The sequence below is a fragment of the Balaenoptera musculus genome, chromosome 5, assembly GCF_009873245.2.
Source record: "Balaenoptera musculus isolate JJ_BM4_2016_0621 chromosome 5, mBalMus1.pri.v3, whole genome shotgun sequence".
NCBI lineage: Eukaryota > Metazoa > Chordata > Mammalia > Artiodactyla > Balaenopteridae > Balaenoptera > Balaenoptera musculus.
This window is the reverse complement of record NC_045789.1, coordinates 139,562,943-139,577,492: the sequence shown is the minus strand read 5'-3', so window position 1 is coordinate 139,577,492 and position 14,550 is coordinate 139,562,943. Positions and strand designations below refer to the sequence as shown.

Below are 14,550 nucleotides of genomic sequence, written 5' to 3'. Positions count from 1 at the left end.
GCTCAGGTGACAGCGCTGTCACAGCTGACACTCTGGTCTGCTTTGGGTGATGCCTGTGAGCTGGGGTGTGGGTGAGAGGGTGTGGTCATTTGCCGCAGTTGGTAAGTGGTAGGGCCAGATTCCAGCCCTAGCAGTGGCCTCCACACTCTGTGCTCGGGACCCTGCAGCTCTCCACGCCCTCCGACCCGCTGCAGCTGCGCGGGAGCCCAGGCAGGCCAGGCCCTGGCTTTGCCTCAGCTCTGCATTCTGGCTGCCAGGCCCAGCTCTTGAGGCTTGTCGTCCTGTCCCGTGCAGCCCATGCCCTGTAAGGCTGATTGCTCTTCCCTCTTCATCTCTGGACCTGGAGATTGCCCTTTCCTGTTTTGAATTAAGTGATGTAGCTAAATTTTTTTGTTAAAAAAATAATAATTTGGCTACCTTCACCAGAAATCTTCTGAAATGTGTTAAAATGGTGACGGAATGTTAATAGAGTCCCTAATGTTGAATCATCATTTTTGGATACACCCTCTTTAGCTGTGATATCTTATTTTAATATGGTAATGACTGGGTTTGATTTATTTCTATTTTGTAATTTTTTTTTTGCAATCATACTCTACTGATCTTGGTCTGTAGTTCTTTTCTGTACTCATTTTTCTGGTTTTGGTGTGAGAGTTATGCCAGCCTTATATAATGTTTGGGAAACTCTCCATCATTTTCCATGTTCTGGAATAATTTAAACAATAGGAATGCTGTATTTATGTGATGAATAATACATAGCAGTTGGAAAGACTGAGCTACACTTGTTTATATCAACATGGGGGAATCAAGCTGTGTTGATTGATGAAATCGCAGAGCACAAGTGCAGTATGGTAGCATTGCTGCTTGGCATGCAGACCCCATACAGCAGTTCTCTGTTCCTGGGTACATCCCATAGACTGGAAGGATGTGTAGTCAACTGGCGATGGGGAGAGTAAGTGGAACTTAGGGTTCCTGAAAGGCAGACGTCATCTTTGTTTTACTCATTCACCCTGAGCAAGGCTTGCGGGAGGTGGGAGCTGCAGCGGGAGCTTGTGTTTGGCTTCTCGCTGTTGGACTTGGGGCTCCCGGTGGGTGCTGTGGGCGTGGAGAACCAGAATCCCGGGATGCTGCTGTGGGCGTGTGGTGGGCGGTGGGCGGCCTGTGGGGGTGAGCCTGGCTTCTCCCATCTGGGGGCCCTCGGGTGCCGTGCACTCGCCCTGCCTGCCCGTCCTCGGCTCATGCATCTGCAGTTGCCATTGTCCAGAGGTCTTCTTCTTTTCATGTCAAAAAGACATGAAGCAAATGTGGCAACATGCTGAAAACTGTCATTTTGGAGTGGTGAGTATACAAGTGTGTCCTGTTGTTCTTTGCACTTTTCTGCTTTTGAAACTTGCCTCCCGGCTACCCAGTATAAGAACGATTGGCCGTTGAGGGATCATCACATGAGCCTACTGAAGCTCTCTGGGCCTTTCTTTTATGGTTATTGTGGGCTCTGTAGGTTTTCTACCTCTTGGTTAGGTTTTATATTTTTCTTGAAATGCTAGACAAAGTGAAAGATTTTCTAATTTATTGGTATAACCTTGATTAAAAAAAACAAAAACTCCTAGAAAGATCAAATTAATGGTCAGTGACGTGCAGTGCCGTGTTGGAAGTCAAGGTGGACCCTCTCTGCGGGGCCCCTGCCTTCAAGGGTTGTCCCAGGTGGAATCCTGGAAAGTAAGCAGCCCACAGTCAGATTAAGAGGGGAAAAAAGACCAAACGCCCAAAGAAACAGGTACCATGAATGAAAATAAAAGCAACAACAGTAGACACAGGCCTGCGAAGACCAGATATTTTTTATTTTTTAAGAATTTTTTAAAAAATTTTTATTTATTTATTTATTTATTTATGGCTGTGTTGGGTCTTCGTTTCTGTGCGAGGGCTTTCTCTAGTTGCGGCAAGCGGGAGCCACTCTTCATCGCAGTGCGCGGGCCTCTCACCACCGCGGCCTCTCTTGTTGCGGAGCACAGGCTCCAGACGCGCAGGCTCAGCAGCTGTGGCTCACGGGCCCAGTTGCTCCGCGGCATGTGGGATCCTCCCAGACCAGGGCTCGAACCCGTGTCCCCTGCATTGGCAGGCAGATTCTCAACCACTGCACCACCAGGGAAGCCCAAAGACCAGATATTTAAAACAGTTATGTTTAATATATTCAAAGATTTGAAAGAAACCTGAAAATTCCAACAGGAACAAGCAGTCTTGAAAATGTGGTTCACGTACAGGTCATGATTACCACAGACCTAGGCCTAGAGTTAGATCCTAACCCCATGACCCTGGATATGTTTTTTTTTTTTAAACTTTGGGTTTATTTATTTATTTATTTATTTATTTTATTTATGGCTGTGTTGGGTCTTCGTTTCTGTGCGAGGGCTTTCTCTAGTTGCGGCAAGTGGGGGCTACTCTTCATCGCGGTGCGCGGGCCTCTCACTATCGCGGCCTCTCTTGTTGCGGAGCACAAGCTCCAGACACGCAGGCTCAGTAGTTGTGGCTCACGGGCCTAGTTGCTCCGTGGCATGTGGGATCTTCCCAGACCAGGGCTCGAACCCGTGTCCCCTGCACTGGCAGGCAGATTCTCAACCACTGCGCCACCAGGGAAGCCCTGGATATGTTTTAAGAGAAGCCAGAAATCTGAATTTTTGTGTAAAATGTCCCAAACTTTAATTGTTGGCAACTAAAACGTCTTGTTTATCTGTCTACTGGCTCTACTTCTTAATATTATTTTCTTAGCTGTTGCTCTAACTAGGGCTGCGGTTTGCATCCTTAACTCATCACAGGCTACTTAGAGCTAATATACCACTGGGTATAAAATACAAGAATCTTGCAACTGTCTGGATTGATTTACTCCCTTCCCCATGCTACAGTTGTCATATGTATCATATCTATTAAGTTATAACTCCAGTGTTATATATTTTGCTTTAATTATTTGAATTTTAAAGAAACTAAGAGGAACAAATAGTCTTTTATATTTACTCATATATTCACTGTTTCTGGTGCCCTTCATTTCTTCCTAAAGATCCCAGTTTCAGTCTGGTGTCATTTCTCTTCAACCTGAAGAACTTCCTTTAGCATTTCTCATAGTGAAGATCTGATGGCAACAATTTCTTAGTTTGTATTTCTCTTAAAATGTATTTTGTCATCACTTCTGAAGGATATTTTTTCTGGATATCAAATTCCGGTTGGACAGTTGGTTTCTTTTTTCCCCATTACTCAAATCATATCTGGCTTCTGTTTCTCATGGGAAGTAAATGATCATCCGTATCATTGTTTTGTATGTAATGGGTCTTTTTCCCCTCTGACTGCTTTCCAGGGTTTCTCTTTATCTTGGTTTTTAGGCATTTCAACTGATGTGCGCCTGGGTGTAGATTCGTTTATATATATCCTGCTTGAGATTTGCTGAGCTTCTTGAATCTGTAAATTGATGTCTCACTGAATTTGGGAAGTTTTTCTGGTTATTTTTTCCCAAATATTTTTTCTTTTTTTCTTTTAAATGACTAACTTTAAAAATAATATTTATTTTATTTATTTTTTATATTATTTTTGGCTGCATTGGGTCTTAGTTGTGGCATGCGGGATCTTTTGTTGCAGCACGCAGGCTTCTCTCTGGTTGCGGCGCGTGGGCTCCAGAGTACGTGGGCTCTGTAGTAGTGGCGGGCGGGCTTACTTGCTCCGTGGCATGTGGGATCTTAGTTCCCCGACCAGGGCTTGAACCTGCGCCCCCTGCATTGGCAGGTGGATTCTTAAGCACTGCACCACCAAGGAAGCCCCCCAGATATTTTTTCTGTGTCATTGTTTCTCTCCTTCTGGGTGGAAGTGGGAACCCAGACCTTTTGATGCTGGTCTATAGATCATTGAGGCTCAGTTTCTTTTCTTTCTTTTTATTTTTAATAATTTTTACTCTGTTTTTTAGATAATTTTTACTGATCTGTTTTCAAGTTTCCTGACTCATATCTAATACGCTTTTAAGGCCATCCAATGATTTTTTTTTTAATTTCAGATACAGAATTTCCATTTGACTCTTTTTCATAGTTTTTGTTTCTCTGTTGCCATTTCCAATTTATTATTTTATGAGTATATTTTCCTTTATGTCCTTGAGCATGGTTATAATAGATGCTTTGAAATCCTGCTGAATTTCAATATTTGGGCCATCTCGGGGTTGGTTTCTGTTGTTTCCCTGTTTCATCATATATTTAGTAATTTCTTTCCTGGATAATGTGAATGATGTGCTGTAGACACTCTTTATTCCGTTATGTTCTTAAGAGTGGTCTTTTATTTTCAATTGTGTTAAAATACACATAGCATTTACCATCTTAACCATGTTTAGGTGTGAAGTTCAGTGGTATTAAGTACATGCATGCTGTTGCAGCCATCACCAGAACTCTTTTCGTCTTGCGAATCCGGAACGTTGCCCCCATTAAAACAGCACCTCCCTGTTCTCCCCTCCCCCAGATCGTGGTGCCCACCATCCTACTTTCTGTCCTTATGGATTTGACTACTCATAAAAGTGCAGTCTTACCGTATCTTGTGACTGGCTTACTGCACTCGCTGTAACGTCCTCAGGGTTCATCCATGTCATAGCAGGTGTCAGAATCTCCTTCCTTTTTAAGGCTGAATCGTATTCCACTGTGTGGATTCCACCTTTTGCCTGTTGTGAACGTGCTGCTGTGAACATTGGGTACAGATACCTCTGTGAGTCCCTGCTTTCAGTTCTTTGGGGTGTGTATCCAGAGTGGAATTGCTGGGTCCTTTTGATTCTTTGGGGACCCCCCCCCCCGCTATTTTCCAGCAGCCACACCATTTTACATTCCCACCCACGTGCACGAAGTTTCCAATTTCTCCACATCCTCGCCAACCCGTTTTCTGTTTTTTGTAGTAGGTAGCCATCCTCAGGGGTGTGTGTGAGGTGGCATTTCATTGTGGTTTTGATACTTTTTTTTTTTTTTTTTTGGCCTTGCCGTGGGGCTTGCGGGATCTTAGTTCCCGGACCAGGGGTTGAACCCAGGCCCAGCAGAAAGAGCGCGGAGTCCTAACCGCTGGCCGGCCCCGGAAGTCCGCTTCTCATCCTCAGAGTGGTGTTGCGGTTTGTTTCTGTCTCGCTTCAGCTGTCTTGTAAGCTGGGCTGCGTGGACTCCAGGGTTCGGCAGGGAGTCTGCGGGGCACGGGGGCCCGCCTCGAAGGCTCTGCTTTCCCTGTTCACCCGGTGCCCGGCCTGCTCGGTGCTTTCCCGAGCCGCCCCCGCGCCCCCTGCTCTGGGCTCTCTCCAGTGCCTTTAGGTCATTGTCTTCTCTTTTTGTCCATTTGGTCTGATGCGAGCGGGACTGGGAACCCACTGTGATTTACCTGAAAAAAACACCATGTGGGGCACACTGAATGCTCTGGTGTGTGCCCGGTGCTCCAGGTGTCCGGGGCCACCCCTCCACCACTGCCTGGCGCCCACCCTGGCCTGGCGTCCTCGGAGACTGGGCCCTTTCCACCGAGGCTCTCGTGGGAGGGCTATCCCAGGCTGCATCCTTGGCCCCTCCCCAGGGGGTGTAGCCAGCGGCCCCCAGGCGGTGACAGTGGCTGAGCACCTATGTCCTCGGGCTCCTGGTCCTGGCGCCCCACTTCTCCCTGGTCTCTCACCGTTGGCCCCCTCGGGGCCATGGTGCACTCTTGGGACGTCTTCCCAGCGGAGTGGGTACCTGCCCGTTCCCTGTTCCGAGCCGCCTTCACGGGGCGTCCCCAACGAGGGGCTGTGGCTGTGCGGGGAGGAGACCCCTCTGCACGCGGACCTCGGGCGGCCGTCCCGTGGAGGGCGCTGTGGGTGGTGCGCTATGGCCCGGCCCTGCTGCCCGACTAGCGCGGTCCCGGAGAGCTGACTCCACTTGATGATGCCGCCCTGCTGCTTGTCGCCGGCAGTTAACGTGGGCCTGGGTGGGGAGGGGTGGGGGGGCGGTAGAGGTCCAGCTCTCACCTTCCCCGGCCGTCTGGGCTGAAGCTTTGCCTACCGGTAATCGCCGGTGTGTCCCGAGCCCCTGCCCTGAGTCCTCTTCAGCTGTGTCTCAAGTGCTTCCCTTTTGTCCTTTGCCCGGGCCTGGCTTTGTGCTGGCCACCTCGGGCGCTGCCCTGGCGGCCGGGGGCAGGGGGCGACCTCCGCTTCCGAGGGCTGAGGTTGAGGGGGGCACGGCCACACAGCTTATTAGTGGCGGTCCCTGCTTGACTCTTGTGTTCTCTCGTTAGAAACTAGTCCTGTTCCTTTCACTTTATCACTTTGTGATTCCTGTCATTTTTGTGATATTAGAACTGCCTCCTGTGACCTAAATCATTATAGGAAACATCATAAATTGCCTCAAAACCCCCCCAAACTCTACAAACTGATAGAGAGCTTCATTGGCATACTCATCTTAGGTTTGAAATGTAATACCTTTCTTTTCTTTCTCTTTTTCTAATGCTGCAGTGTTCTAAGAACAGAGGCATCTAGGCTGAATGGAATTCAGCATCAAAAAAAGTCCTCTTTCTGTTCCGAAGGTTGTAAAGTGCGTGAAGATGAAGCAGGCACCGGAAATCCTTGGCAACACGAATGGAAAGACTCCGAACTGTGAAGTGAGTCGTGAGTGCTCCGTGTTCCTGAGCAAAGCCCAGCTCTCTGCCGGTCTGCAGGAGGGAGTTGTGCAGAAGTTCAATGGCCACGACGCGCTTCCTTTTATCCCAGCCGAGAGGCTGAAAGACCTCACCTCCCGCGTCTTTAATGGAGACCCCGGTGCTCATGATGCCAAATTGCGTTTGGAGTCCCAGGAAATGAAGGGACTTGGGACACCACCTGACACTACCCCTGTCAAAAATGGCTCTCCAGAGATCAAGCTGAAAATCACCAAAACATACATGAACGGGAAACCTCTCTTTGAATCTTCCATATGTGGCGATGGTGCTGCTGCTGTGTCCCAGTCGGAAGAAAATGGACAAAAACCAGAAAATAAAGTGAGGAGGAGCAGGAAGAGAAGCATAAAGTATGACTCCTTACTGGAGCAGGGCCTTGTTGAGGCAGCCCTGGTGTCCAGGATCTCGAGTCCCTCGGATAAAAAGGTATTTGTGAGTGAGGAGTCCTGGCTGGGCGGGGTAGAGTGCAGCCCCAGCTCCCAGGCACAGGAGGGCCACGAAGGACACTGGTGTGCGAGGGGGCGGGAGGGGGTGGGCTCAGCTCCCCGAGGCCTGCTCTCCAGCTCGGGCCCCTGGCCGTGACAACGGTAGACACTCACAGCCGCCTGCTGAGCAGTGCTGAGGCCTAGAGATTAAACGTAAAGATTCAACACGGGGACTTCCCTGGTGGTCCAGTGGTCAAGGCTTTGCCTTCCAATGCCGGGGGTTCGGGGTCGATCCCTGGTTGGGGAGCTAAGATCCCATATGCCTCGGGGCTGAAAAACCAAAACATAAAAAAAAGTCAGAAGCAGTAGTGTAACAAATTCAATAAAGACTTCAGAAAATGGTCCACATCCAAAAACAAAAACTTTAATTAAAAAAAAAAAAAAAAAAAGATGAAATGAGTGTCTGACCCCAGGCCTGGCCCGTTCCAGAGCCCTTGACCTTCACGCTGTCCTGTTTTCACGGATCTCCTGTCCAGAGATGCCCTTTAGCCTAAATCTGGTCAGTGGAGGAGCGTGGGGATCTAGTGGGGGCCTCCTCAGTCTGTGCTGCCCGAGGAGGGGAGCAGGGCTGCGCTGTGCAGGTGTGCTCCTACCTTCCTGCCCCACGGTTCACCGTCCACTCCCAGGTCTCCTCCCCCGGTGGTCCTGCAGATGGGCCGCTGCCTTGAGGGTTGGGGCTGTGCCTCAGGCCTTCACGTTCTTGGTTCCAGGGCAGAGCCCATCACTTGGGTGCGCGTGAATGAGTGTTCACTCACCAAAGGCTGGGGTGGAGACCCCCTAACGTAGGACGACAAACGTGGTGGTTTATGCCACCAAGTCTTAAATGACACTCGGGAACCTAGACCTTGGCAGAAGGAACTGGGGAGGGCTCTGTAGCCGCCCTTGTTCACCGAGGGGGCTGATGGTCTAGATTAACAGGGTCTGGGACACGTCCTGTGCTCACTGGTCAGCCAAAGCTCCTGGCCCACTTGCAGGAGTGGGGAGAGGGAACTCGAGACCAGTTTGGGTTGTATCATCACTAAGGTTGGAATAATTAGTGTAACATTATAGTTGAGGAATCTTGGTTACAATCCCACAGGTAGGAAGGGAAAGGACCAAAATTTCCCTGAAATAGTTAAAATAACGAAGAACTTTGAGGGTTCAAAAAAATGTCTTTTGACTGCTCAAGGGCTCTAATGTAATCATAATGGTGAATTGTTTAAAAGCCTAGTTGAGTGACCTGGGCTGATACAGTGGTTTTTCTGAAGCACCCGTGGTGTGGGGAACCTCACTCTTTTATGGGGGAAGAGGCTGGTGCAAGTTATCCCTAGCTCTCTGCCACTTGGTTTTGGTAAAACTTGGGTAAATCACCTGATTTGGACTCTCAGAGTCTCATTTGACTCTTCAGAGTGGGGACGATAATATTATACTTGTCCTGATAGGGTTGTCACGTGGCTTTGATGACACTGTCAGTGTAAACCTGGGATGTTGTGGAATAACATGAGAGCCAGCATTTTTTCAAAAGCATGTAATGAGTGCTCGCTTTGGCAGCACATATACAAAAGCGTGTAATGTGACAGCTCTGTGTCAGCCCTCACCACCTGATGTGTGTAACAACCGGGGTTCTCCTCGGTTTACAGATGCGGAAACTGAGGCCCAAAGAAGTTCAGCGACTTGCTCAAGTAGGTGGCGCTCTTAGGGGGAGGCCTGGGGCCGTGCTGACTGGGCTCGTCCTCCTGGAGAGGGGGTTGTTCTTGCCGGCCTTCAGCCTCCTAATTGGCCTGGGCTCTAAGATGGAGCGACCGAGATGCCAGGAGCCCCAGGCCTTGGATGGTGGGTGCTGGGGCTGAGACTTGCTGCCAGGCCCCCGTGTCCTCGCCACCCCGGGTCCTCTCTCCAGCAGGTTAACTGTCAGACGAGGGCTCAGAAGGGGCGGGAGGGTCAGGGTATGAATTCCATGCCAGTTCTTCTCCGACCTGCGAATAAGCTCCATTAAAGATCACCCACCAGGCCAAGGAAATAGATTTATGTGGAGATCTTTGTAATGTTGTGCACCTACAGTGTGCTAGGTACTTGCTAGGACCTTTTAGCTGAGGGCAAGAGACAAACGATTTTGATGAAGTGATATCAGGGCTGTTACCTGAAAAACAGTGAGGGAAAGCATGTTTCTTTTTAGGGGTTTGTGTGTGTGTGTGTGTGTGTGTGTGTGTGTGTGTTGAATCTCTTGTCTGACTAATCCTTGGTCTTCTATGGACAGGAGGCTGGATTTAGGGGTAGGTACTAGATGTATCTTTTGTTGTTATTCATTTTCAGATTCCAGCTAAGAAAGAATCCTGTCCAAATAGCAGAGACAAAGACCAGCTGTTGAAGTACAATGTCGGGGATTTGGTGTGGTCCAAGGTGTCCGGTTACCCCTGGTGGCCATGCATGGTCTCCGACGATCCACTCCTGCACAGCTACACCAAACTGAAAGGTATTGTGTTTTGGGGGCTGTTTTTCCATCTTTATCTTCTGCACTTAACTGTTTTCATCTCCAAACTTCTTTATTACTCTTCCTTAAACAGCCCTACTGTGGTTCTTTTTTTCTTTTTTTTTATTGTGTTAAAATACACAAACATAAAACGTACCATCTTAACCATTTCTAAGTGCACAGTTCAGTGGTATGAAATACATTCCCATTGTTGTGCAGCCGTCACCACCATACATCCCCAGAATTCTTTTCATCCTGTAAATCTGAAACTCTGTCCCTGTTAAGTAACAGGTCCTCAGTTGCCCCCTCCCCAGCCCCTGGCAGCCACTGCTCTACTTTCTGTCTGCTGCCTGTGGTTTTGACTTGCATTTCCCTAGTGATCAGTGATGTTGAGCATCTTTTCATGTGCTTAGTGGCCATTCATACAAGGTTTGAATCAGCTTGGAGGTGGGAGTGGGGTGGGTTGTTGTTAATTTTTTTGTGGTTCATTTTGCAACTTTGCCTAAAGTTAGTGATTCACACGTGACACATTGCCTTTTCTTTTTATATCCAAATTAGATACTTACTTTATCTGATTGAATTAGTTTTAAAAGAGAAGCAGTCTTTGCCTTGTATTGCTTTTCAGGTTTTATGATAAATAATTTATTACTTAGATATACAGTGACTGCTTCAGCATGATTTTCAGAATTAGTATTTTATACTAAGTTTTAGTTTAAAAAAAAGTCCCAGTTTATTTTATTAGGTCTGTGGGAAGAAGGAAAAAAACTAGAAATGATCATCTTTGGTGTAATGAAACTTGGGAATATAAATCAGTACACAGAACAGTTAAGAACATATTAAGAATGTAGTATGTTATTGATACAGATTAGAGCAGATGCTAATTTAAATAATAATTGGACAGTTCATGAAGCACATAAAAACTCATGTGTTTTTGGAGGGAAAAAACCCCCGAAATCAGGTGGTTTGAGATTTTCCTGAAGAGTTGCTCTAAAGTTTGAATTTGGTCTGAGGGAGGTGAGAGGTGGTGACACAGAGCTGGAGGTGACCAAGTTGGTCCCCAAGTGACCTGTGACCCCCAGAAGCACGGGCGGCTGGAGCTGTGGGCTGGCCTTGCATGGCCTCAGCGTGAGTGCGTGGCCTCTCTTGGCCTCTGGATGGAGGCCTGAGCTCTCGCCGGGGCAGCGCTGCTGGGAGTGGGGTACACTGGTGGCTCCCTGGCAAACAGGCTTGAGGGGGTGCAGGTTCGGGATGAAAAGGACCTCTCCTCAGCCCCAGGTGCAGGCCTCCCGCCCCCTGGGTGGTTGGACCCTGCCCCGAGGCCCAGGCCTGCGCGTGCACTCTGCACGACGGTGGTGGCTGGAGAGGAGCCTGTGGGCTGGCTTTGGCTCTGACTCGGTGGAGGACATTTAGCATCCTCAGCTTGCCAGCATCAGGGAGTCCCTGCCAGAGGGCTTCAGGGGTCCCAGGGTGCACCCCTGCTCTTGTGTTCCCCCTGAGGCTGAATCAGGGTGCCCTTCCCAGCCTCTGCGGTCTCGAGCAGCACCCGCCGCCCAGCCCCACTCTCTTAGGCTGCTCTGGCCTCGTGATCAGACTCAGGGCGCAGGGCCAGGCAGGAGTTGTTGTGGGAAGGTGCCCAGACTTAGAAGGAGGGGTGCAGCCCAACAGTGTGCTTCTCTAGGAATGGTTTTGGGTTGCCGGGAGGCTGTGCCTCCGTAATCACAGATCAACTTATGAAGACTGATGATGTGCATTTGAAAAGCAGCTCAGTAGGAAGAGAGCCAGGATGCAAGCCTTGCAGCTGGAAGGGAATTCAGATGACCTTTGAAAAGCAAAGGGTCAGAGGAACCCGTGAGAACCTGGGGGTGGCGGAAGGACACGTGCAGCCGGCGCCCGCCCGGGAGGTGGTGGCCAAGAGCTTTCCAGTGGGAAGGCACGGCCCTGCTTGTCATTGGTGAATGATCAGTGGCCATGCTTGGGACCTGGCTCCCTGACAGCCTTGCTTGCTCTGTGGTTTTAATCCTCCCTGAGGATCCATCGGCTTATTGAATGCTAGCTCTTCATTTTTACCATGCGTTTCATGGTTAAGGAGCTGGCGTTTTTCTGTGAAGGTGAGCTCCCTCCTAAAAAATTACTTATGTATTACAGTCTTCACTGTTTTTAATGCGCAAATCGTCCCAGATTTGGCCGGTGGGAGCCCGTGAAGTCCCTTTCAGCCGTGTCCTTCTGACACGTCTCCATCCGTCTTGGAGCACTTCCTTACGTGTCGCCCAACTAAATACACTCCGGGCTCATTTTGAACTTTCTTTGCCCCAGTCCTGGAACCAGCTGTTTCTGAGAAGAAACCTGGGTCCTTTTAGTAGAGAGTGGTGTATGGAAGCTCGGGTCTGGGCTCTGGGTGTGTCCAAGGCCACGGGAGACAGAGGGGCACCGGGGTGTGAGGCAGGTCTCCTGGCAGTGCTGAGCCCAGCTCCCTGTGCAGCACCCCGTGCTGGGCGTGCCTGAGGGGTTAGGGGTCCTTGCTGGGGAAGTACGGGGCTGTGGCGGAGGGACGGCTTCTGGCATGGGGCTGGCTGAGCAGGGGGTCTTGGGAAGCAGGAACTTTTTTTTCCCTGTAAGATGGAACTCCCTCACCCTCCCCCTGATTCCCACCCCCGATTTTCTTTTTTTCTTTTTGCGTATGTGTACTTCTTTTTATTTATCATACTTGGGATTACAGGTGTGCTTGAATCTGGATCAGTAGTAATGCACTTAAGCTTTAAAAATTGAAGTATAACGTACATGCAGAAGAGAGCACAGCTCTTTGGAGAGTTCAGGTTTCCTTTGAAAATCTAATAGCATTTTCGTGATTTGTAGCAGCAGAACTTGTCTTGGTGACCGTCTCCCAGGGCATCTAGATGGATTAACCAGCAGCTTTGAGGCCTAACCCCTTAAGCTGGAAACAAGATAAATGTGTGTTTTGGGTATTATACTGTGAAGAAGACTGGGTTCTTTTGCAGCTGGGAACGTCACCATCTCCCTGGTGCGTCTGGATCCTACTCGTCTTCTCTTTAGGTACCAGGGTATCGAGTCAAATTATCTTCTGTTGTGGAGATTTTTGTTTTCACCTTTTCTGTGTTATGGAAAGGAACCCTCATTGCTTTTTTTCTAAATTCCAGCATTTTCTAAAAATATTATAGGTACTCTGACTTCCTCATGTTCTGGGTTATTAGACACTGTAATATGATTTTTTCCTTTTTGCTTGTTCTGTCGGCTACGAAGAAGAGAGGTGTGTTAAGATCTCCCACTGTGATAATGGATGTGCCTTTTTCAACTTGAAATTTTGTCAGTTTCTGCTTTACCTATTTTGGGGGCTCTAGACCCCCAGGGACTGAACCAGGGAACTCAGGCGGTGATCCTTGTTCTTTGTTTCCTGTGGGATTCTGTGGCCTTTTGTCCTTGTGACTTTGTCCCTTGCTTCTGTAGACACCTGGCCTTGTCTGCATTGCTGTGGCTGCTCTTCCTCTCTGTATCTGCAGCGCTGCGGCAGCCATATCTCTTTGTGGGGTCCATTCTGCATGCATGAATGGCTGTTGTCAACTCAAAGGCCCCACAGAATCTGGACAGAGACTCTGGCTCAGCCTAGCCCAGGGGGTCAGGGGTCACCTTGCGTCTAATGTGCCGTGATGGGGAGGAAACGAACATAGTACAAAATTAGGTTCCTGGGCTATTGGTGGAGGCCACGTTCTCTTAGAAGGGAGTGTGGGTGGGGCATCAATGATAAATGTTTTCATACCGACCGTGATTGATGAACATCAGAAGTCACAGGAAGGAAGGGTTACTAATAAATGGTGCTGGGACAATTGGTTAATTACGGTGGTAAAAATGAGTAATTCACCTGTCAATTTTGGACCAAAAGAAAATTCATATGGATTAGAAAAAAAAACTTAAAAATACAAGAAAGTTGGGTTACATTTGTTACCAAATTTCCAGGCAGGAAAGAACTTCAGAAACGTTTAATTAATTTTATAAACTTAGGATCAGCCTATCATGTTCTCCTCTGCTTTTTTTTCCAGCTGACATGTAAGGAGCATTTTTTCTGTGTCATTAACTATTTATTTTAAAAAATGATGTGCATTCATATTATTTCATCATATGTACTGTAATAGATTTTTCTTCATTATGCAAATGCTATGACATATATTTATATTCATTTTTATGACCAAGGGAAGTTCTTTCAAAGTATTAAAATAATTGAAGCAGACACAAATCTCTTGACATGTTTTTGAATCTTAGCTGTTTTAAAATCAAAGAAGTATACACACTTACAAACAAGTCAAATTGTACTGAGAGGTTAATAGTGAAAAATAGTCCCCTTCCCTCCCAAGAAGTAATTATTTTTAACTCTAAACATTTTCTTCCAGTTTGAACTATTTTTTGATTTATCATTTAGATGTTTTCTGTTGACTTTCTGTTATGGAAAATGAAGATTGATCTCTTCAATCATTTCCTGTTTCTTTCCCTTTCATCCTCCCCATATAATTAACTCACTGTTTTTATTACATCAAACGTAGTTGTTCTCATAATTTTGACTATGTAAGTATCATTCAGTGAAAAACTGAGCTGTGTTCTTTAATTGCATTTTCTTTCTTACAACCTTTTGTTTTTCCTGGAGTTAATTATTGCCTTTCTTTTGAAATTGTATACTTTGCTGTCCATACAGCTTTAATTTTTTTCAAGTATTTATTTCTCTGTCCTTAAAACTCATCCTATTATGTAGTTAGTTTTTCTGATTGGGGGAGAAAATGAAAACCTATGTTTGATTCCCATTTTCCTTTTCTGCTTCTTGGATCTCATTTTTTAACCTTTTTCCTTGCTGCCAAGATTTTCTTTCAGTGTGGAAGAATTCTTTCCTCTCATCTTTTCTTCCCTTGGAGCTCTCTCCTAGAATCTCCCTTTCTCTTACCTAACTCT

The 14,550-nt window shown here is 47.5% G+C and overlaps 1 protein-coding gene across 2 annotated transcripts in view; it reads left to right on the top strand.

Annotated features, from left to right (window-relative positions):
- The window catches only part of NSD2 (nuclear receptor binding SET domain protein 2), a 77,360-nt gene that overhangs the window by 17,183 nt on the left and 45,627 nt on the right, over window positions 1-14,550 (top strand). For both annotated transcript variants that reach the window (XR_005020104.1, XM_036854037.1), the window contains exons 2-3: window positions 6,467-7,092; window positions 9,444-9,603. Coding sequence is in view for 1 of the 2 variants with exons in the window: in XM_036854037.1 (XP_036709932.1) it covers window positions 6,496-7,092; window positions 9,444-9,603 (757 nt within the window). In the remaining variant the exon portion in view is untranslated. The remainder of the gene's footprint in view (window positions 1-6,466; window positions 7,093-9,443; window positions 9,604-14,550) is intronic.